Source organism: Mobula birostris, chromosome 16 (genome assembly GCF_030028105.1).
Source record: "Mobula birostris isolate sMobBir1 chromosome 16, sMobBir1.hap1, whole genome shotgun sequence".
Classification (NCBI taxonomy): domain Eukaryota; kingdom Metazoa; phylum Chordata; class Chondrichthyes; order Myliobatiformes; family Myliobatidae; genus Mobula; species Mobula birostris.
The window spans coordinates 16711592-16737107 of NC_092385.1; the positions used below are offsets into that span (position 1 = coordinate 16711592).

At 39.5% G+C, this 25516-nt stretch overlaps 1 protein-coding gene across 1 annotated transcript in view; it reads left to right on the forward strand.

The window, feature by feature from the left end:
• Positions 1 to 25516, forward strand: part of syn2b (synapsin IIb) — a 407986-nt gene that overhangs the window by 367189 nt on the left and 15281 nt on the right. Inside the window, exons 9-10 of the mRNA XM_072280332.1 lie at positions 2821 to 2923; positions 23224 to 23373. Coding sequence (XP_072136433.1) covers positions 2821 to 2923; positions 23224 to 23373 — 253 coding nt within the window. The remainder of the gene's footprint in view (positions 1 to 2820; positions 2924 to 23223; positions 23374 to 25516) is intronic.

Consider the following 25516-nt stretch of genomic DNA (forward strand, 5'->3'; position numbering starts at 1 on the left):
CATGTGATCTCTTGCACTGCTCCCAGTCTTGTCACAAGGTCCAGGTAAACTACTGAGCTAAGAATTCAAATACTGTATACTTCATATCTGGCCTCCTCTGCTTTGTGACAACCACGTATGCTATGCGTAGAGTGGGCCCATTAATTTGAATGGAGTCATCCCCCCCCCATGTTAAAATGTTTACCCCCTTCCTTTATTTTAATTAATTGAAGTTAATGGTAATTTTCATCAGTTAAAATTTTAAGTGAATATATTCTATTTCTTTAAATAGTAATTGTTTGTTACTTCATCATTTACATATTTTTAATGATTTAAGACATTTAGAAACACTGAAAAGCTTTTTTGACAGTACATACTGTTTGACCAGGGCCACAGGCTAGGAGACCTTTTAGAGCCATACAACCTTAAGAGTGGCCACAGGGTTAACAGTGAAAGTCGAGGATGGCCTTGTCTATTATTTGCAAAAACAATTGTGCACGTTATAAAGAAGGAAAAATCTGCAGATGCTGGAAATCCAAGCAACACACACAGGCCTGCTGAGTTCCTCAAGCATTTCGTGCATGTTGTGTGCACATTATAAAACTTTTTACTTTTTACTGTTGGACTTCGGTCATATTCCACCGAGATACAACACTGGGCGGCACGGGAGATCGTTCCTGCCTGTGGCCATCGAACTTGCAGCTCCTCCCGTGGAGGGTCAGACACCCTGAGCCAATAGACTGGTCCTGGACTTATTTTCCATCTGGCATAGTTTGCATTTTGTTGTTTGATTGTTTGTGGTTTTTGTATTGCTATATTTATACTCTATTCTTGGTTGGTGCAGCTGTAACGAAACCCAATTTCCCTTGGGATCAATAAAGTATATCTATCTATCTATCTAAAAAAGCTGTCTAGCAAAAATCACTGCAAGCAGATTTGTGGTGAAATGTCTAGTATTTTAATTAATTAAAGCACACAACTAAAGTCCTGTTCTTAATTAGTTTGCTATCCTTCAGTATAGAAGGCAAAGAGTTGGTATAAATGGGTGTTTCTCCGGTTGGCAGTCTGTGGTGAGTGGGGTGCCGCAGGGGTCAGTGCTGGGCCCGCAGCTGTTTACTATTTACATTGATAATTTGGAAGCGGGGACTGCGTGTAGCATAGCAAAATTTGCTGACGAAACTAAACTGAGTGGAAAAGCAAATTGTACAGAGGGTGTGGAGAGTCTGCAGAGGGATATAGATAGGTTAAGTGAGTGGGCCAAGGTCTGGCAGATGAAATACAACATTGGTAAATGCCAGATCATCCACTTTGGGAGGAACAATAGAAGAGCAGAGTATTATTTAAATGGTGAAAGATGGCAGCATGCTGTTGTGCAGAAGGACTTGGGAGTGCTTGTGCATGAATCGCAAAAAGTTGGCTGCAGGTACAACAGGTTATTAAGAAGGCAAACGGAATGTTGGCCTTCATTGCTAGAGGGATTGAATTCAAGAGCTGGGAGGTCATGCTGCAACTATACAGGGTACTGGTGAGGCCGCATCTGGAGTACTGTGTGCAGTTCTGGCCTCCATACTTAAGGAAGGATATACTGGCTTTGGAGGCAGTGCAGAGGAGGTTCACCAGGCTGATTCCAAGGATGAAGGGGTTAACCTATGAGGAGAGATTGACTCGCCTGGGACTATACTCTCTGGAGTTCAGAAGAATGAGAGGGGATCTTATAGAAACACACAAAAATTTTGAAAGGGATATATAAGATAGAAGTAGGGAAGTTGTTTCCATTGGTAGGTGAGACTAGAACTAGGGGACATTGCCTCAAGATTCAGGGAAGAAGATTTAGGACGGAGATGAAAAGAAACTGTTTTTCCCAGAGAGTGGTGAATCTGTGGAATTCTCTGCCCAGGGAAGCAGTTGAGGCTTCTTCACTAATTATATTTAAGAAACAGTTAGATAGGTTTTTACATAGTAAGGGAATTAAGGGTTATGGGGAAAAGGCAGGTAGATGGAGCTGAGTTTACGGACAGATTAACCATGATCTTATTGAATGGCAGGGCAGGCTCGATGGGCCAGATGGCCTACTCCTGCTCCTATTTCTTATGTTCTTATATTGTAGACCATTTTGGGCTATTTAAATTCCCAGCCTATATGATGGAAGGCAAGTTATCAATCGGTTAAAATGGCGAATGTGTTTTATTTATTTTTGTCAATAGTTATCTTAACTTGATCATTAGATGAGGCCAGAGACAGTATCGGAAGACAGTTAGATCCTCCTTTCTCTTGTTAAACGATGTTTTGGGATTATGGGTGAATTATATAAATGGATTAAGCTCCCAACATGCATCAGAAATCCATTCCATTTTTTTATGAGAAGCATTAAATAGGAAAGCATTATGTCAATTTACTGACAAGAACATAGATCAGGAATAAAAAAGGCTCAGAAGTCTATTCTCAATATTTTTCTGTATCTTGAGCCTGCCTTGCCAATTCAAATCAGGATAATCGTTGGATACCTATAAGAGTCAGGGACCATTTTTTCAGTAGGTTCTGCCACTTGAAATATTGTGGCACATCCACGATTTCCTCAGCCTCCTATGGACGGTTTATCATCTGCCTCATCACCAGTTTAACTAACTCCAGTCTGATTTAAGATTAAGGTTTCTGTCTCTGTACACTGGAGCCCTGTACACTCACATTGTGTTACATATTTTCTATGACAAGCAATAACACTCCTACAGAACTACACAGGAAGTTCTTTGCTCAAGTAATTCTGATCAGCTTTAAAATATAGCATAGTTAAAATATGAAAGTAAAAACTATCAAACATTATATACTTTTCTCCTACTACAGGTACAGACTTTGGGTTGATGCATGCTCTGAAATGTTTGGTGGACTGGACATCTGCGCTGTGAAGGCTGTCCATGGAAAGGATGGGAAGGACTATATCATTGAGGTAAGGAAGGAGGGCACCACAAGCCCAAAGTAACCACTAATAAGCCTCTTGCAGTAGTCCATGCATATACTATATTGCATTCTCAAATTTATTTCTAAAGGCAATGTTAATTACTTCACTCTAAGGGCGATAAGAGTATAAATTAATTATGGTTAATTTATTAGTACTGGCCAATTAGTAATACTTGCTTTCAAACTACTGTCTCCAGACGTTTCCTAAAGTACCAACACTCCATCCTTATACGCTACTACATTAATTTTGTTTCCATAAACTTTGAACTATTAATTTCTTCCTGAATCTGTTCCTGCAACTCCTTGTTTTAGTTCTCTGCATTCAGGTTACTGCCAATCTGCAACACAAAAACAACTCTAAAGAGTTGTTTGTTTCCTCCTTTGTTTCTAGCTTTCCTGAACTCAGCAAGACTGCCATCAAACCAATCATAGCCAGAGCATAACCAAAAAAAGGTTTCTCACCTAGTTTGTTGTTTTTTTAGCTCCAGAGTCAAGCATCTGCAGTCCCATGAGTCTCCAAGGCATCTCATCCAGTCTCAACAACATTACACCTATTAGCAAATCATCATTGGCCCTCTTATTTGACTTATTTTCATGCTGTTACTCAGAATGGTTCTCTTCTCCAATGCACGATCAGAATTAGGGCTGTTCACATAGTTTTCAGCTGCGTTGCAATTTCTCCTGAAATGAAACAAATTACACTCAGTGGCCATTTTATTAGGGGCACTGGTTCATTAATACAAATATCTAATCAGCCAATCATGTAGCAGCAACTCAACGCATAAAATAATGCAGATATGGTCAAGACATTCAATTGCTGTGCAGACCAAACATCAGATACGGAGAAGAAACATGATCTGAGTGACTTTGACTGTAGAATAATTGTTGGTGCCTGATGGGGTGGTTTGAGTAGCTTGGAAACTACTAATCACTTGGGATTTTCCAGAGTTCGAAGGTTCATTTTTTTTAACCGAAGTACGTTTCCATATACAGCTCTGAGATTTGTCTTCTCCAGATAGCCTCAGAACAAAGAAAGAATGTGGAAGTTGTTCAGAGAGAAACATAAAATCACCCCCTGCACAAATAGAACAGCATCTCGATCATCAACCCCAAACTTCCTTTCCCACACAAAATGCAACAAGAACATCGACCCCCAAATAATCCCTCCACCACACAAAAAAAAACTAACAGAACACTACAAGAACATCAACCCCCAAACCCACTCTGCTCACACAACAAAAAGAAAATGGAACTGGCAAAAAGCACAGAATATAAAAACCGTAAGTTTGAAAAGCCCACAGTCTATAAACATATTAGTTCAATTCATGAATCAGAACCGCGGTAACATCCTCTGACATAATCGAAAGAGAGAGACACCACACAAGCATACAGGCCTACCCGCCTGCCACAGCAAGCCACACAGAGATAGGCCACTCGTGGACTCCTTCTCCGGCAGTGATCAAAAGGCAGGCAGTCGGCACTAAACTCTCACCCACCTTATGCATTCACCGCAATATCATCTTCCTCGATGCTTTAACTGGCGACATGCAGTCAAACATCGGCTCGTGCCCCATCTCTAAGTTCCTTCGCATCAAGGCCATCCGAGTACACGCTGGCTTCACAGAATCTTCTTGGAGACAGCAAAGTGCTGAATCCCTCAATTGATCTCCAAACTGTAAATTGCAGGGTCTAACAGTCCCAGAAACACATTTAAGGTAAAAAAAAAAAGACGTAAAAGTAGTAGAATAGACATTTTCGTGGGCTATCTGGAAGATGTCAACCGAGGGACCTTTGTATACTGGTGCCATCTTGACTGCAAATTTCCTGCACACAGTCTCTAAAGTTTACAGAGAATGGTGCGAAGAACAAAAACAATCCAGTAAGCAGCAGTTTTGTGGGGGGAAAAGACATCTTATTAATGAGAGTAGTTAGAGGAGAATAGCCAGGCTGGTTCAAACTGACAGAAAGGCAACAGTAACTCAAATAACCACGTGTTGCAACAGTGGTGTCCATTCTTCCCCATTCTGATGTTTGGTCTGAACAAGAACTAAACCTCTTAACCATAACTCCATGCTTTTATGCATTGAGTTGCTGCCATGTGATTGGCCGATTAGACATTTGTATTACCAAGCAGTGTTAATACAGATATCTCTGAACACACAACATATCGCACCTTGTAGTGGATGGGCTACAGCAGCAGAAGACCATGTCCCTACACTCAGTAGCCACACTACTGGGTACAGGAGGCACCCAATAAAGTGACCACTGAGTGTAGTTTGAAACTTGTCAGATACATTGAGCTAAGTTATTACGTCCACGCATTATGTTACTGTTTGTACATTACTAAGTAGGTTAAATGACAAATCCCCAGAGGCGCAGCATAGTTCCACAGACTTCGTGCTAAAGTGCAAGAATAAATTAAATTACCTTTAATTGTCTATTTTTGAAATAGGTAAAATAGAAGATTCAATGGAAATCAATAAAGAAACAAATATTTTTATAACACCAGGCCAATAAAATCACGTAAAATAAAGACAAATAGGTGTATTCAAATTGTAGTTAATTGAACTACCTGCAGGATATTCAATGATAATGTATACAACTTCAATTATACCTCTCCACAGCTAATTAAATTGCTTTATCATTCTGTCACCAATAGTGTACAACCATCCCAAATTTTAGAAAATCAAGAATAGTCTAGCAGTATTGTGATACAAATGATTTTATACATAGCAACTAATGGGCATCAGTCCCAACTGAATTCTTTGTCAGACCTATACCTAACAACAACTATCATTTTAAATTTGTATATTTAAGGTGTGACAGACTACTCTGCAACTCTACCAACAATATTTCCTCCTCCATCCTTGTAAATCAGGCAATGAAATTTCTGTGTCCTGTGGTTGCTCCTAATGCCTGCAGTCAAACAATTTTAATTTTCCATTTGTGGATTATGTAGGTATAACTGCCGTGGTTTATGCAGATGTGGTTCAGATTGCTTGAAAAATTAAATCTCTGAATTTCCTGTAGCGCATTTATCACTATATGTTTTGACCTCTTATGAGTTCTACGTCACTTTAGAAGCTTTGAAATAGTACAGTCACAGGGTTAAATGAAGTAGTGTTGGAGAATGCTCATAAATGCTAGTACAGACTTAGGGAATAAATGGCTGCTTCTATCCTACAAATCTGATGTAATTTGATCCATGAATTTCCTATTTCGAATTTAATTTGCTTGTGTTTCTAAACCCCAAGTATGGGTGTCAGCCATTTACATTTTTCCATATTTAAACTGTTATTTTAGTCTGTGGTTTGTATTTAATTAGAAAGAAACCCTTTTAATTAATCATACACACTCCCCAGATTCAAATATAGTAGGTCAAGAAGCATTTAGTCCCACTTTTTGAATGCAGAAAAATATACAGTGGATAATCAACTACCAATACTGTAGGGGTCATGTATTCTGTGCCACACGTTCATTATGGTAATTAGTCACATTAGTGGGGGAATGGTAAAAGCGAAGGGAATAAGTTATGTATTTCTTGCTTATTGCCATAAAACCATAAGACATAGGAGCAGAAATAAGCCATTTGGCCCATCGAGTCTGCTCCACCATTCAATCATGACTGATCTTTTTTCCGCTCCTCAGCCCCACTTCCCAGATTTCTCCCCGTAACCTTTGATGCTGTATCCAATCAAGAACCTATCAAGGTTTGCCTTAAATACACCCAACAACCTGGCCTCCACAGCTGCCTGCAATAATAAATTCCACAAATTCACTACCCTCTGGCTAAAGAAATTTCTCCACTAATCTGTTTTAAATAGGCACCCCTCTATCCTGAGGCCGTGCCCTCTTGTCCTAGACTCCCCCACCATGGGAAATACCCTTTCCACATCTACTCTGCCTAGGCCTTTCAACATTCAAAATATTTCAATGAGATCCCCCTCATTCTTCTAAATTCCAGTGAATACAGACCCAGAACTACCAAACGTTCCTTGTATGAAAACCCTTTCATTAGTGGAATTACCCCTGTGAACCTTCTCTGAACCCTTTCCAATGCCAGCACATCTCTTCTTAGATGAGGAGCCCAAAACATTTCATGGCAGTTTGTGTCTTGGGACTGGCAGAGGTCATATCTTTGCTACCAATTAATACCACTTAATATTGCTTCAAGATTATATGCTTGCTAATTGCTAATAAAAGGATCAAAATAAGGAAGTTGACTCTCTGGAGTAATCATTTCATTGGAGCAGAAGGTGTACCAGGCACGTATAACAATCCTGCAGGCTTGCAGCAATTGTCTTGTTTTGATTTTGTATCAATTTTTGCCACTACAAGTCCAACAATAAAATCAACTACATTGACTATGAAATACTCTTGCATTAGGATTTTCACTCTACCAGTTATTTTCCTCCTCATTATATTATTGGTAGATCCACTTAGCTTTTCAGTTAACTTGTTTTTCTACTCAAATCACGTTATGCAACAAATGTGACTGTTTCCTCATGTTTTGGTTTTCTAATTATAATCAGATAGGTCATTATGGACTTGAATAATTTAGAAACTTGTTAATTCTTGTCCATGTTGTAATATCTGCTAAATGCTAGAAAGTGGTTAATAAACCTGCAGCAATGATTTGGTGCTACTTTCTTATCTGATGTTATTACAGCTTTTACTCAGCACTTAAATATACGTACTTCTCCATTACACTGAGGTATTGGTTACTTTCAGTAGAACAATTAAGTGGATGATAATGAAGCAAGCCATGAGGCTTTTTTACATGAAAGTGTTCACAACGAGAAAGAATTGCTGGACTTCATCTGTTCTAAAAGTATACTGATTGTTTTTCATTCTCTCTAACTTCCATGCTTTCTTGAAGTATAATAATTGCCTAACCCAGTCCTAACCAGATCCACAGAGCTGTTGACATGACCCAATATTCTTAACACTCTCTGCCCACCAACCATATACACACCCCCAACTCCACCTTTCGCCATCACTTCATAGGCAACCCTGAGTGGTGATACAACACCAATTAAAAAATCAATACCCCAAAATTACTAATGCAAACCTATCCCACCTCATTATTACTTACTTCCTGCCCATGACACTGCTGGTATTTAGAGCAGCAATGAAGGTCCTCTGTCTCCTTTTGTATAGAAGGGGATTCTTCATTGCTGTTTCCGTAACAATTGTTTTTTGACCAGTCAGGGTTATTAGCCCTGAGCTGAACCTCCAAGGACCAGTGGACTTCTACCCTTTGACCTGTTTGACATGGGTAACCACACCGAGAGCCAAAGCACAAGGCCCTGGCTCCAGTCAGCATAGCTTTCTGGATCATTAAGGCACGCAAGCCTCCAAACCCTATGTCAAAGTTGTGGTCCTCCTGGAGGGACTTATAGGTAGTTCCCCAAATATTCACAACAGCTGATTTTCAACTATCCAACAAATAGTCTTGATCTCCAAGACATCAGACAATCAAGAAGCCAATAATGTAAAAGACTTCATATATTTAAAAGTTGTCTGCCCTAGGTGAGATTGAAATTAGACACCAGTGTTCCTATGTAATCACCAAAGTCCACAAAATCAGGACCAGAAATCCACACATCTACTACAAATTACTAAAAGTGCCACTGGTTATGTCCTCACCTAGATTACCTTGATGACTAACGCTCATAAGCCTCTGCCATGAAAGACCCTTCCCACATTAAGCCCTACACAACCTGCACTTATCTTGAAGACAGGACAGTGGGCAACCCAACCAACACCCTTCACCCTCCCCCCCTCCACCCTGCTTTTCGAGAAGTCCTTTCCTCAGCTCAGCCTATCTCAATTCCTGACAGAGCAAGAAAGCAAAGACTGACAGAGTGCAAGATACACTCGGTAACAAACAAAGTTGAGGGCCAAATGCACTACTACATTTTCCATTAGCCAGTTCAGGAATAAATTCAGGAATTAAAGTTCCACTCGCCTGCCAGGAACCAATTTTTCGATGTGCCTTTAGAGGCAATGACCAATCCCTAGATAAATGGCATACTTAATTGTGAAACTATAGTTATGAACAAAAACAGATGAGTCTTGCAGCCATATAATTATTTCCATCCATCTGGTGTATTGAAAGGAAAAAAAAGCTAATTTTAATGCCTTTCATTTGTGAGAATTCTACTGAATTCAAGGGGAAACAGATACAGAAAAGCAGCTGGACAACTGATTTCCTTATCCTGTTTTATGAACCTAATGTAGCCTCTTTTAAGAGAAAAAGACAAACTAGATGCATTAGAGAAATAGGGAATGATAGACCAGTCAGTCTGAAATCGTGGGTGGAGAACATGCTGGATTTCATTATAAAAGATGTTATAGCAGAGACATGAAGCATATCAACACAATCAGACTATGTCAGCATGGATTCATCAAATGGAAATTGTGCTGCAAATCTCTGTGTATTTTTTGAGGAAATAAACAGCAGAATATTTGAGAAGGAACCAACGGATTTTCAGAAAGTTCTCATAAGAACTTATCATGCAATATAAATGCACATCCATTTGGTGTAAAATGTTGACAAGGATGGAGATGGAATATGCCTTTCAGCCCATCTAGTCTATGCTGACCCTCCGCCACCTTTCACACCAACCCTACACTAATCCCATTTCATTCTCCCCACATCCCCCTCAACTTCACCCCAGATTCTACACACCAAAGGCAAGAGTTGAAATAATTAAGCCTTTTTCTGAATGGCAAACCACAAATTGGTAATGTACCACAAAAATCAATACTGGAGCCCAAGCAATTCATGATAAATATGAAGTTGCCCACTTTAGTTGGACTAATAGGAAGGCAAATTATTTTCTACAGTAAATGGAAATGGATTGAGAAACAGTGTAAGAAAAATTGGTTGCCCATGTACACCAGTGAATGAGTAAGTATGCAAGTTGATTAAGCAGGCAAATTTTATGCTCGCCTTTACAACAAGAGGTTTCAATATAAGAATAGGGATCTCATGCTGCAATTTTAAAGGGTCTCGGTGAGGCAGCAGCTTGAATATTGTGTGCAGTTTTAGACACCCTATTTGAGGAGGGATGTTCTTGTGATGGAGGAAGTCCAAAAAGTCTCACCAAATTGATTGCTGGAATTGTGAAACTAACATATGAAGAAAGATTGGATCAGTAGGCTGTAATTCTAACAGAACTGGACAGATTAGATATAGGAAGAACTTCCAATGCCAATGGGTCAAGGACCTGGGTAACAGTCGAAAGAGAAGGGTAAAGCTATTTAGGATCAAGATAAGAAGAAATTTCTTCTCCCTGATTGGCAATTCTGTGGCTGCCTCTAACACAGAAAGTAGTTGAAGCCACATTACTGAAAATACTCAAGGAAAAGTTAGATTTTTTTATTGCTAGAGGGATCAAGGGATATGGGAAGAAATCTGGAGTAGGGCATTGAATGTGGCTGATCAGCCTTGATCATATTGAATAACAAGAGCAGGCTCAAAGGACCAAATACCCGTCTCCAGTTCCTACTTTTCTATATTTATATAAAAGAGAGGGAAGATCAAAGAGGTAGGGATTTAAGTGAGGAAGGCTATAAATGAGGTAGGAAGTTAGCAGAGCAAGATGAGCATTTTGCTATACTACAGCTGTAGAATATATCATTTATGCCTAGATTTTAATGTTCACCAGTGTTCCATGTAACAGGTTACAGGAGTTTAACCAGCACAATAATCAGATCATTATATACAGGAAATAAAGTGATGTGAAATGTACCATTTTTTGCCTAAAAGTTTGAGGTCTAACTTAATTAATAATTGTTGGTATACTTAGCTTCAGCCAGCAACATTTAAAACAGTATATCTACTGTACATTTGCCAGCAAAGAACATTGATAGAAGGCACAGTGCCAAACTGAAGGAGGGCAGTTTGTACGGGAAACTGGTGTTGGCAAGCTGCTTCTGAGGCCAATCAATGTAAAGCCTGTTTATATATTTTGCCTGTGGGGCCTCTAAATAAGCACTCATATAATTAACCAAGTGCAAACTTTCACTAGTAGCCTTGAAAAGATCAAAGGCTGGGCTTGGTCTCAATGTTCAAAGTACAGTTATTATCAAAGTATGTATACTTTATACAACCTTGAGATTTGTCTCCTTACAGGCAGCCACAAAAAGAAACCCAATGGAGCCTATTTTTAAAAAAAGGCTGTCAAACATCAAATGTACAGAGAGGAAAAAAAACAAATTGTGTGAACAATAAAAGTATGCAAATAGCATTCAGAATTGAAGTTTTACGAAAGTGAGTCCACAGACATTAAGCCAGTCACTGAGGGAATGCTGTGGGTTTGATTAATGTTTACCTCTGAGACATTTAAGATGGGTGCATAGTTTTTGATTAGCTCAAGTGCTCTGATGAGTAAGACAAGAATCAGCAACATCATATTCCTGCACAATTGCAACTGACTGCATATTCTTTTTAACTAGTATAGTTAAAAGGAATATGTAGTCAGTTGCAATTGTACAGATAATTGTCCTAATGGCAGTCTACATTTTAAAAGATTCTCTTTTGCAACTTGCCAAGAAGCTGGGCCAGACTGAGGATTCAGAAAATAGACTTCTTAAAGTTTATCCCTGAGGGAAGACTAGTGCCATCTTAAACATTTAATTTACTAAGTTTAAATAAATATACGTTGCACTGTACTGTTCATTCCTTCTTGTGTAAACAACATTTAATTGTTTTAACATTTTGAGTTCTTAATTTTAAAAAGTAAATCTTTCTAACCAGCCTCCCAAAGTGAGAAGATAACATATGCTAGCAACTGGTATACATTATCTAGAATAAAGGACCTCTGCTGTAATCCCTAGGTCGGCAGTACTGACCTGAATATTTTGTGGAAAAGAATATGTTGGACAACTGAGCATCCACATCTCTTTGAGGTACACAATTCAAAAAAATACACAGTGCTTACAAGAGAAGAAATTTGTCCTGAACACTCTTCCAAATGTTTGCCTCCTTATCTTGCTACTAGTTTTCCAGGCAACAGAAACATCCCTTCAGCATTCATCCTTCCAGTGCCTTTCACAGACATCCCACCTCTCCGGAACTTCCGGGAGTCTCCCGCATATTAATAGTGGCTCCCTGGTGCCCGCAAATTATATACAATATCGTGGAAATCAATTTTTTTTGAGAGTGAGCGAGAGAAAAGCAAGAGAGAGCGCAAGAGCGAACATGAGAGCGAGAAAGCGAGAGTGCGCAAGCGAAAGCGAAAGCAAGCGAGAGCGCTTGAGCGACCATGAGAGAGAGAAAGAGAGTGCGAGCGAGAGCGCGCCATTGCAGAGTGTTCCAAAAAAAATAAAATGTACGTCACCCCAGATTACACTAAAGTGTACCCCTGCCTAATAGGGGTCAAAATAATGACAGTGTTGCTCGCTGCACTGTTTGCAACAATGACTTTTCTATTGCCCATGGTGGGTTAAGACTGTAAAAGACATGTTGAGGTGAGTTTAACAGGTGTCATTCGTTCATTAGCATAGCTAACGTTATTTAAACTAGCTGGCCAGCTGCTAAGGAGCTACTCTATTGCAGACATCCCACCTCTCCCGCAAGTCTCCTGCAAATTGATGGTGCTACCTCCCTGAAATGAGTTTTTGCAGGGTAGGATGTCTGCTTTCACATAACCTAAAGTAAGCTGTATTGTTTTACATTTGATTATATTTTTATCACAGTTGGTGTGAGTAGGAATTGCAAACTCCATTAATAGCAGAGAGACTTGGAAATATTAGAGCTATTCCTAGAGAATCCAAATTCATAAAAATATTAGGAAGAAATAGTTTTCAGGTTGAGAAGCTAAGACTAGTGGTGATCTAGGCTACTGAGGTTTACGGTGGTGCTCCAGCTATTCCATGTATATATCAATGATCTGGATAAGCAATGAGAAGAGCATTATAATATATCCAGGTTAGATGGATATAAAGCTAGATGGCAGCAATGGCAATGAGGAGAATACAGAGAAGCTCCAGGAAGATCCAAATGGTTTAGAATATATGTGATTCCATACTTACAAACATACAGAACAGTTTCAACTATCTTCCAAAATGGTGTTGAAAAAGCATTGAGGACTTGCCAAGCTATCAGTAAATGATATATTCTTCTTTTAAGAAGCATTAAAAACTATTAGAAATATTCAAAATAATAAATGGTTTAAGAGTAAGAAAACATGAAAATCCATTTATAACAATTTAAATGAACTAAAATAATTCTAAAAAAATGAAATGGCTGAGACCTTCCATAATTTTTTGTGGAATTTCCTCTACGCTCAAATGAATAGAGATAAAGGTAGAAAATGCTGGAAGTACTCAGCAGCTCAGATTGATTGCATCTTTGGGAAGAAAAACAGAGTTAACATTTTATGTTGAAAATCCATCATCACAACGTTCCAATGAAGGGTCTTGGACCTGAAACACTACACTTACCTGTCTTCTCACAGATGCTGCCTGATCTGCTAAATGTTTCCAGCATGTTCTGTTTTAGATTGAAATTCCAGCAGGTGGAGGTTTTGTGGTTTTCAGTTGGTTAGGAATACTGTTCCTGCACCAGGCAAGACCCAGAGCAAATTTTTCAAGTACAAGTACTTTGGTGTTATACTCAGTGTGCACTCCTGTGATCATTCATTCATAAACAGGAATCTCAAACTTGCTGATATTGAACTATCGTGTTCTCTGCAATGTTGAACAACAGAGCAGGACAGAGAAACAAACTGAATATTTCAGTTAATGGCCATGAGGCTATAAGGTGTAGGAGCAGAATTAGGCCATTTGGTGCATCAAGTATGCTCTACTATTTGACCATTGCTTTTGCCACAATGCTGCCTGATCTGCTTAATATTTTTCTCTCAGCCTTATCCTCCTGCCTTCTTCCCATAATCTTTGACATCCTTACTAATTAAGTACCTATCAACCTCTGCTTTAAATATACATAGAAACATAGAAAAACCTACGGTACAATACAGGCCCTTCGGCCTACAAAGCTGTGCCGAATATGTCCCTACCTTAGAAATTACTTAGGTTTACCTACAGCCCTCTATTTTACTAAGCTCCATGTACCTGTCCAGGAGTCTCTTAAAAGACCCTATCATATCCACCTCTACCACCGTCGCCGGCAGCCCATTCCACACATTCATCACTCTCTGCATAAAAAAACTTACCCCTGACATCTCCTCTGTACCTACTTCCAAGCACCTTAAAACTGTGCCCTCTCATGCTAGCCATTTCAGCCCTGAGAAAAAGCCCCTGACTATCCACACGATCAATGCCTCTCATCATCTTATACACATCTATCAGGTCACCTCTCATCCTCCGTTGCTCCAAGGAGAGAAGGCCAAGTTCACTCAACCTATCCTCATAAGGCAAGCTCCCCAATCCGGGCAACATCCTTGTAAATCTCTTCTGCACCCTTTCTATGGTTTCCACATCCTTCCTGCAGTGAGGCCACCAGAACTGAGCACAGTACTCCAAGTGGGGTCTGACCAGGGTCCTATATAGCTGCAACATTACCTCTCAGCTCCTAAACTCAGTCCACCATTGATGAAGGCCAATGCACCATATGCCTTCTTAACCACAAAGTCAACCTGCGCAGCAGCTTTGAGTGTAATTTCCAAGGTAAGGGCATGTTCAGCACAGCTTTGTGGGACAAAGGGCCAGTACTGCACTGCAGGTTTTCTATGTTTCTGTGTTTCTAGATCCGCACAGGAAATTGGTCATTGAGTTAGGGTGGGTTTTGTTTATAAATATTGTCAATTTTTGAAAAACAATTTAATCAAAGTTACTTTTTCTATGTAGGTAAGCAGGTCTTGGAGTTAGAAATTCATTCACATAACTTTCAAAAACAAATTATGCTGTGCTTTTGAAAACTAGTTTACTCCAAAGTAAAGCACATATGTACTGTACCTATCTCATGGTTTCATTATACGATCAGACTAATCATTGATTTTTTTCGCATGACTTTTATTCTCCCTAGCATCATTTTTCTGGCTTTAAATTCTACAAATGACCTCAGCAGAAAGTTCAAAGCAAGTAAGTTTATTATCACAGGACATATATGTCACCATATACATCCCTGAGAATCATTTTCTTGTGGGCATACTCAATAAATCCATAATAGGATAACCATAATAGAATCAATGAAAGACTGCACCAACCAGGCTTTCAACAAGTGTGCAGAAGACAACAAACTGTACAATTCCAAAATGAAAGAAATAATAATAAATAAATAAGCAATAACATGAGATGAAGAGTCCTTGAGAGTGAGTCCATAGGTTATGGGAACATTTCAATGATTGGGCGAGTGAAGTTATCCCTTTGGTTCAACAGCCTGATGGTTGAGGGGTAATAACTGTTCCTGCATCTCATGGTATGAGTCCCGAGACTCCTGCGTCTTCTTTCTGATGGCAGCAGCAAGAAGAGAGCATGACCTGGATGATGGGGGCCCTTGACGATGGATGCTGATTTCCTGCAACAACATTCCATGTAGATGTGCTCAATGGTGGAGGGAGCTTTACCCGTGATGGATTGGGCCGTATCCACCACATTTTGTAGGATTTTCTATTCATGGGCATTAGTGTTTCCATACCAGGCTGTGCTACAGCCAGTAAATACACTCTCCACCACATATCTATAGAAGTTCGTCATTTCTAAATGTCATGCCAAATCCTTGCACACTCCTAAGGAAGTAGAGGTGCTGCCATGCTTTCTTCGTAATTGCACTTATATGCTGGGCCTAGGGCAGGCCCTCCAAAATAATAATATCAAGGAATTTAAAGTTGCTATCCTCTTCATCTCTGAACCTCCAATGAGACTGGCTCATGGATCTCTGGTTTCCTCCTCCTGAAGTCAATAATCAGCTCCTTGGATTTACTGACATTGAGTAAGAGGTTGTTTTTGTGGCATCACTCAGCCAAATTTTCAATATCCCTCACCACCTTTGATTCAGTCTATGACAGTGGTGTCATCAGCAAACCTAAATATGGCAGTGGAGCTGTGATTAGCCACACAGTCATCACTGTGAAGCGAGTAGACCTTGTGGTGCACCTGTGCTGATGGAGATTGTGGAGATGTTGTTATCAATTCGAACTGACTGGGGTCTGCAAGTGAGGAAATCCAAGACGTATTGAGGCCAAGGTCTAGACGTTTATTAGTAATTAGTTTTGAGGGGATGATGGTATTGAAAGCCGAGCTGTAGTCAATAAAGAGCATCCTGATGTATGTATCTTTGCTGTCCAAATGTTCCAGGGTTGAGTGAAGAACATCTGCTGTGGACCTGTTGCGCTGGTAGGCAAATTGGAGCAGATTTAAGTCGCTTCTCAAGCAAGGGTTGATATGTTTCATCACCAGTCTCTCAAAGCACTTCATTACAGAGGATATAAGTACTACTGGGCGATAGTCTCTAAGGCAGGTCACCACGTTCTTCTTAGGCACTGGTATAAATGAAGCCTACTTGAAGCAGCTGGGTACCTCAGACTGCCAAAGGGAGAACATTCTAGCTAGTTGATCAGCACAGCCCTTTAGTACTTGGCCAGGTACCCCGTCTGGGTCAGATGCTTTTTGTACGTTCACTCTCCTGAAGGCTGCTCACACGCCGACCTCAGAAACTGAATCACTGGATCGTCGGGGATTGTGAGAGTTCGTGATGGTTCCTCCATGCTTTGATGGTCAAAGTGAGCATAAAAGGCATTGATCTCATCTGGAACCAAAGCCCTGGTGTTGCCTAGCCCTATGTCATTTGATTTTACTTTATAAGAGGTGCAAGCATGCAAGCTCTGCCACAGCTGTTGAGTATCCTTGATTGATTCAGTCTTAGTCTGGAATTGCTGCTTCACCAACAAGATGGCTTTCCAGAGATCGTACCTGGACCTCTTGTAACTTTCTTGTTCACCAGACTTGAATGCCTCTGACCTGACGCTCAGCAAATTGTAGATCTCATGATTCATCCAGGGCTTCTGGTTGGGGAAGACTCTGAATGATTTTGCAGGGACATACTCATCTACAACTGTTTTTATAAAGTCCGTGACAACCGTAGTGCATTCATTCAGATCCACAGATGAGTCCTTGAACATGGTCCAGTCCACCAGTCCACCAACTTGAAGCAATCCCATAGTCACTCTTCTGCCTCCTGCAACCACCTCTTTGTTGTCTTTATCTCTGGAGCTTTGCTCTTTAGCCTCTGCTACCTGTATACAGGTAGGAGAAGGACAGCCAAGTGATCAGGTTTCCTGAAATTCAGTCTGGGCATGGAACGGTAGGCATTCCTTATCTTAGTATAACAGTGGTCTAGAGTGTTGGGACCCCTGATGCTACAGGTTATATGCCGATGATAAATGGGCAGGGATTTCTTCAAACAAGCCTGGTTGACGACCCCAACTATGACATGAAGTGTGTCAGGATGAACTGTTTCTTGTTTAGAGATGGGATCTGCAGTACCTCAAGTATTTGATTATAGTTGGCAATGGTCTAGATTTTGCTGCGGGGGAGATTCACAATGATATCATGAGTCTGAAAGATCACAGATCTCATTTATTCACAGAACGAGCAGAATATATTAACATCCTTCCCAGTATAACTGATATTTAAATGGTCACCATTCAAATACTAAGTTTGTCCTCACCAGCTTCCCTTTGAATACAGCTTCATGAGTACCTGGACTGCTTTGCTACAATTACTCCCAGCTCATTAGGCCCAGGTCCATTCTAGAGTGTTGTTGTAAATGTTTGCAACACCTCACAGTTTGCTGCTTACTGTTACATTAGGAGCTCAGCCAAGCTCCATACTCAAAGAGAGAAGACTTCATCTACTTGTATACAAATCATCATAGCAGGCAAACTGGGTGTAGCATCCCCTAAAGTTCGGACATTAAGAGACCAAATTCATGAACTTACAATTAGCTCCCTATGGCACCCTGGGAATAGAAAACATGCCTCTTATGCAGACTGCCCTTTATCATACTGCCATGTCTCTCTGACCTATTGCAAGCTCTCTGCTACCCATATCCTACTGTCTCTCCTACTCTATCAAACATTGCAGTTGTTAATTTGTGGAAAGAGAATTGTTTCCTTAGGAACATATTTCTTTCAGACCCTGACTATGAAGTTTGTACCTGCTGCAGTACAAATGGGGTATGCATAAACTTGCAACATATTACGTAATGTCAATTTAGGGAAACTCAACAATGCTGATGAATTTTAAAACTGAATTTTTTTACTCTTAATGTGATTTTCATAAATAACATTAGAAAGAAGAACTATGGCATTGTTTCATGCTGAAGAATGTGGAATAATTCCTAGATCACAGTGTAGAAATGATAGCTTCAAGCCAAAAATTTGTAACACCAAAGGTAATATGTGGGCATTATAAAATATCTTTCATAAAGTGCTAGTCTTTTTCATTATTGCTCATAAACTGTATATGTAAATTTTATTAGATAATATCTTTGGTTGACTTCCTTCATTCAAAATTCATAACAATAAAGTTCAAAGCATCTTTGATTTACAACTTTATATGATGTTGGATTTTTACTTTTATTATTTCATATTAAGCACATGGCCAGACAAGCATGCAGGGAATATTGGACAGGAAAGAGAATATACTCTAGACAGAACCCATTTTGTTTTCTTTCTGTGTCAATAAAAAAAATACAGTGTATTCTATCAATACTGTGCAGGCTTTCCCATTCATTTAAAATTGTGTTGTACTCTGCTAAAAAGAGATGTAAATCTATATGATTGCCTTTCCAAAATATATTGCATCATTTAACCTGGGTTAGCTTCTTCTAAGCAGCTTATGTTTCATTTAATGAGGTCATTTTTCAAGTATGCCAAAAATTGGTTGCCATGGTTTAATTACACCTGCTTAGTACAACTTTGATTATTTTTGTGGCCTGGTCCAATTTAAATTAAGTCACTAAACTTTTATGACAATTGCACAATTGCTGACAAGATAGCACTGGCAAGACATGGCAATGTTTTACAGGCATCTAATAAAACTACTAACTATTCTACAGAATATACTTTTGCTGGACTACAATCACTGCAATCCACAGTCGTAATTTCCCTTTGGAAATTAGAACCCTATGTACAACATGGTATTTTTGTGGTATCCAGGTACAGCTACGGCAGCTATTGCTGAGCAGACTTTTGGCTGGATTGAAACTTTGGGCCAGATTGAAGTGGCAGGGATGTTTATCTATTTCAAGCACTGAGCCAGATTTTAAAAATTAAGGCATTCAGGCTGAGGGTGGGTACAAACCAGTGTTCAGCTCAATATTTTGTGAGGTTTTCCTTGCTTCAGTGCTGAATTGTCTCTGCAGCAATGGCCCACAGCCATCAGCACTGAATTGGCTCCATGGCTGTGGACTCACTTTCAGGGACTCCATGGTTCATGTTCTGTGTATTATTTCTTTACTTTTTCAAAATAGTTTCCACGATTTGTTCCTTTTCCTCTAGCTGGATGTTTGATGGTCTTTGTGGTATGGAGTATTTCGAGAATTTTATCATGTTTTGCTGTTTTGTGGCTGTTTTCAAGAAGAGAAATCTCAAGCTTGTATATAGTACAATAAATACTTTTATACTAAATACTTCTTTAATAAATGTACTTTGAACTTTGTAGGCAGTTTGCAGATTGGGAAGAGATCTAGTGAAGGAGCTGCTACAGTTCCTTGAAGAGTGAGGGTACATTAGGTTTACCTTCCTGGGAGGGACTGATGAGCCATGAGTCCTCAGCTTCTCTGCTGCATTATTGTTGGTATAGTAAGTAGCAGAAAGTCACAGCACTTCCTCTCCATTGATAACAAACACCTAGTCAAATTTCACAGCAGCAATGGCAGGACACTACTGGGATCTAGATCCAGTGCAGGAAAAATGTTAAATTAAACTATCTTTCCATGTTTCACACTAACCTCAGTCTTGTATTGTCCTTTCTAATATTACCGTTACAGATTAGTCCATTTTTGTTTGATTATACTGTTTGAAACCCAGACATCCCACCCTGCAAAAACTCATTTCAGGGAGATAGCACCATCAATTTGCAGGAGACTCCCAGAACTTCCAGGAGAGGTGGGATGTCTGCAAAAGAGCAGCTCCTTAGCTGTTAGCCAGCTAGTTTAAATAATGTTAGCTATGCTAGTGAATGAATGACACCTGTTAAACTCACCTCAACATGTCTTTTACAGTCTTAACCCACCATGGGCAATAGAAAAGTCACTGTTGCAAACAGTGCAGCGAGCAACACTGTCATTATTTTGACCCCTATTAGGCAGAGGTACACTTTAGTGTAGTCTGGGGTGACATACGTTTCATATTTTCTTTTTTTGGAACACTCTGCCATGGCATGCTCTCGCTCGCACTCTCTCTCTCTCATGGTCTCTCACGCTCTCGCTTGCTTTCTCTCTCGCTCACACGCTCTTGCTTGCTTGCTCTCACTCTCTCTCTTGTGGTCACTCTCACACTTTCTCTTGCTTTCTCTCGCTCGCTCACTCTCAAAAAAATTGATTTCTATGATATTGTATATAATTGCGGATATCAAGGACCCACTATTAATATGCAGGAGACTCCCAGAACTTCCGGGAGAGGTGGGATGCCTGGAAACCCTTAGACTCTCTTGCTATGTTAAGGACCATTTGTAGTGCAGATAGTTTTGGTTGCTATTCTGGTCTTCTTGTTTAGCCTACTACTATCTGTTGCACTCCTCTCATGGCCTTGCATGTCTTGGATCCTGTTGTCTCACCCTCAAAACCTGGCCCTTAATCTTATTTCTTCATCCCAATAAGTGGTTCTGTTTACATATCAGGACGTTTTCTAAACCCTCTCAAGAGGTCACAGGCACTCATTTGCAGAAGTTTAGTAAACCTCCAAGGGAAGCATACAGGCCAATTTTAAAGCAATATAACCAATACACAGAGAGGTAATTCCTCAGTGGGAAAGTACAAGAAAGAGAATTTATACAAACATTGAAGAGCCGCCAAACAGAGCAAACCAAGGCTTTCAGTAAGCATCAAGCAAGAAAATACATATAAAGTACATGTGTGCACAACACAGATGCAATGAAAGACTTAACTGACAGCAGCATCAGAGGCACAGCAGCATTCACAAGAATAACGCATTAAACATAAATTGGGCACAATTTAAACAAGTAAAAAATTAGAACAAAAAGAGGTCATTTTTAGTGCAAAGTGGTCATAGTGTTGCTGATCTGTATCACTAAACTATTCCCACAACCTATGGACTCACTTTCAAGGATTCTTCATTTCATGTTCTCAGTATTTATTGTTTGTTTGTTTATTTATTTATTTATTATTTCCCTTTTTTTTTCCTTTTGTATTTGCAGTTTGTTATCTTTTGCATATTGTCCTGTTGGATGCAGTCCTTCATTGTTCCAATTATGTGTTTTGGGTTTATTCTTGATGGCCATAAAAAAAAAACACAAATCTCAGGGCTGTATATGGTGACATGTATGAACATTGATAATAAATTTACTTTGAATTTCAATTACAGTTTTGCTGGTTGGTTCAAGAACTGAATGGTTGAAAGGAAGAAGTTGTTCTTGAAACTGGTGCTGTGGGACTTCGGGCTTCTATACCTCCTGCCTAATAGTAGCTGCAAAAAGATGGCATGGTTCAGATAGTGGAGGTACAGGTCAATGACCAGTCAGTAAGAGATGAAAATTAAAACAGCTATGGGTTGTTCTATCATAGCTAAAGATAACATATAGAAGAACATTCAGCCATCTGTCTTTGTCTCCAAGTATAGTTAGTCTGAAGGACATTGCAGTGAAATACTAAAGGCACTAGTTCAAATCAAATGCACAATGCCATATTCTCATACAACATTGGAGACTATTTGGGTCATCATGTCTATACCAGCTCTTGGAATAATACCATCAATCAAATTCCAACATCAATTTCTCTGTAACCGTTCTCCCTAACTGCCCACATGCTGCACCCACAATCTCCACAGACACAATGGGCAAATTGCAGCAGCCCATCAACCAGCTAACCAGCACATATTTCAGACATAGAGCATCTGGCGAACAATGATGTGGAACTACTGATAGTTGCAGCTGACTGACATCACTAGACAATTATTAGGTGAAAAGATCACAAAATTATTCGGTAAATATGTTCACTCTACAATCTGGAATTTAAGAAACTCAAATCTTAGTAATAATGGTCATGAGACTAATGAATTGTTGCAAAATCTACATAGTTCAACAAGAGGAGGAGGCCTACCACCCTAACCTGATGCGGCCTACATGTGACTCCAAGCCCACAAAACTAGTTGACACTTAAAAGCCTAGCAATTCACTCAGGTCATGGGATAGGCAATGAATACTAATTTTTCCAGTGATGTCTGGATGCTCGAAAATAATTTTAAAACCTTATTTCTTGTCATTTATGACATTCAGCTATCTGAATCGGAAATCCAATGCCAGCAAGAATGTTGAATAACTTCATTGAGTAATTTAAGGTAAAGGTATTGAACAACTCTGACCAATCCAATTTACAAACAGAAAATATATGTGTGAGAAATGCCTTTCAAAAAGAGGCCAGTACAAATTAAAAGTGATTAAATATTCTATTGACCATGGTGACTTCTTTTTAGGTTCATAATTAATATTTGCATGAAGAAGGTTAATTGATGGCTGAGGTAGATTGATGGGTGGAGAAAATTAATTACTTGGTGGAACTAGTCTGAAGCATAAAATTTGTAGAGCTCTTGAAGGACAATGGAATAGGTGCATAACAATTTGCAAACAGTATAGAATGGTGTTACCAATTCAAAATTACACATCAAGTGAAAATGTAAATGTGAACAATTGGACTATGGACTGGTTGGTCAAGCTTTGTTATCTATCAGAGAAGTCTTTGATTAATTAATTATTTATTGTTTACTTGTTGAGATACAGCACGGAATAAGCCCTTCTGGCCCTTCGAGCTGCTCCACCCAGCAATCCCCCAATTTAATCCTAGCCTTATCACAGGTCAATTAACCTACCAACCGGTACATCTATGGACTTTGGGAGGAAACCGGAGCAGAGGAAACCCATGCAGTCACTGTGCGAATGTACAAACTCCTTGCAGGCAGTGACAGGAATTGAACCTGGGTCTCTGGAACTGTAAAGCATTGTGCTGACCACCATGCTACCGTGCCACCCCATAGCAGATTAAATAATGGAATATTTGAAAACATTTACATTCTTTCACAAGGATACATGATGGTATGACACAATCTCTCACTAGTGCACATTTGCACTCTTTTACAGGTCATGGACTGCACAATGCCACTGATTGGAGAACACCAGGCCGAAGACAGAGAACTTGTAACTGAACTAGTTTTAGGCAAAATGAATCTATTAATACCAAGAACACCTATTCCATCACCTCAGAGACCTACTGCTACACAGCAACCACAGGTAAGCAACATTCAAAAAAGTTATGCAAGGGGCTTTTTTTGTTTTTTTACTGGCTACACTTATTTAAAGGACAGTATATGGCAACCTAACTCATTAAGCAACATTCATATGGCAGTATTACCTGCTGATGGTATGCAACTAGACATCCATAATTAAGCTTAGAGTTTTCATGTAACCTAATTCCCTTTTGTTATCAGTATCAAACAGTCAGAAACAGTATCATCCTGGTACTAGTCCTCTGGTGTTCAATTCCTATTTTCTTTTAAATGTGTATACAAATATGGAATCTGATCCTAGATTCCAGTTATAGCAAATATATTTTACATGGCATATACAATAATTAATTTTCCATTACAGTATTCACACAATTGTATAAAATATCTCACAATTCCAGTTTCAATTTGCTTACTTTTATTGTTTGCACAATTTGTTTTTTTGTCTACTCTGCACATTGGGTGTTTGACTGCCTTTTTAAATGGGTGCTTTTGGGTTTCTAATTTTTGTGGCTGCCTGTAAGGAGATGAATCTCAAAGTTGTATAATGTATACATACTTTGATAATAAATGTACTATGAACCTACAGCAGCTATGTTGTCTATGAAAAAAGCCTATCAGTAACACATTGACAACAATAGATCTGGCGTTGAGAGGGTGAACAGCTTTAAGTTCCTCGGTATGCACATCAGTAAGGATCTCACTTGGTCTATACGTACCAGCTGTGTGGTGAGAAAAGCACTACAGCGCCTCTTCCATCTCAGATGGTCGAAGAAGTTCAGCATGAGTCCCCAAATTCTAAGGACTTTCTACAGGGGCACAATTGAGAATATCCTGACTGGCTGTATCACTGCCTGGTATGAGATCTGCACTTCACTCCATCGCAAGACTCTGCAGAGAGTGGTGCGGACAGCCTAGTGCATCTGTGGATGTGAACTTCCCACTATTCAGAACATTTACAGCAACAGGTGCATAAAAAGGGCATGAGGGATCATTGGGGACCTGAGTCACTCCAACCACAAACTCTTCCAGCTGCTACCATCCGGGAAACAGTACCACAGCATTAAAGCGAAGACCAACAGGCTCCGGGATAGCTTCTCCCATCAGACCATCAGACTGATTAATTCACGCTGACACAATTATATTTCTAAGCTATACTGACTGTTCTGTTGTATACCTTACTGTACTGCTATTTATTACAAATTACTATAATTTGCATATTGCACATTCAGACAGAGACGTAACAAGAAGGATCCAAGAAATAAAGTCAATTCACAAGAGATTCTGCAAGTGCTGGAAATCCAGAGCAATGAACCTATCAGTGGCACTGACATCTTCTGCCACCACAAGAAATATCCTCTGGAAACCACAGCTACCTACATGTGTAAACATGGGCAAAAGTGCTTTGCCATTTAAATTAGAAACAGTTTAATTAAGACCTATTTTGCTGGTTAACCACTCATAGTGTAGTTCATATTCTGTATTTCCTTACAATATAGAAGTTGGCATTTTGGCCCATTAAGGCTATGCCAGCTGTCACAACAATCACATTTTCCTGTTAATTTTCTTTATAAACTATTCTCTTTTCCATTAATTTGTTCAGATTCAACCACCTATTTTCATAGAGATGTAAAATTTACAGTTGTCAATTTTTCTACCAAATGACATGTCATTGGGATGAGGGAAGAACACCAAGCACCAGAGGCACCTAATACAGTCACAGGAGAACATGCAAGCTCCACACAGACAGTGGTAGAGGTTAGGACTGAGCCCAAGTCGTTGGAGCCCTGAGGCAGTACCAGCTGTGCCACTGTGCTAGCAAGTAGATAGGCACATCAACTCACTATATCAACGCAGGACATCAAGTACTTACCTATAATAATCACATCTCCCAACATTCAGCCAACAGCCTTCAAAGCCAAAGATTTCAAAGTGCTCAGAGTACAAAGTAAATTTATTATCAAAGTACATATATATCACCATATACAATCTCGAGAACAATTTTCTCATTGGCATTCACAATAAGTACAAGAAGCACAAAAGAATCAATAAAAGACTACACCGACAGGTTAGACAGCAACCAATGTGCAAAAGGCAACAAACTGCAAATACAAAAAGAATAATAATAATAAAAAATAAATGAGCAGTAA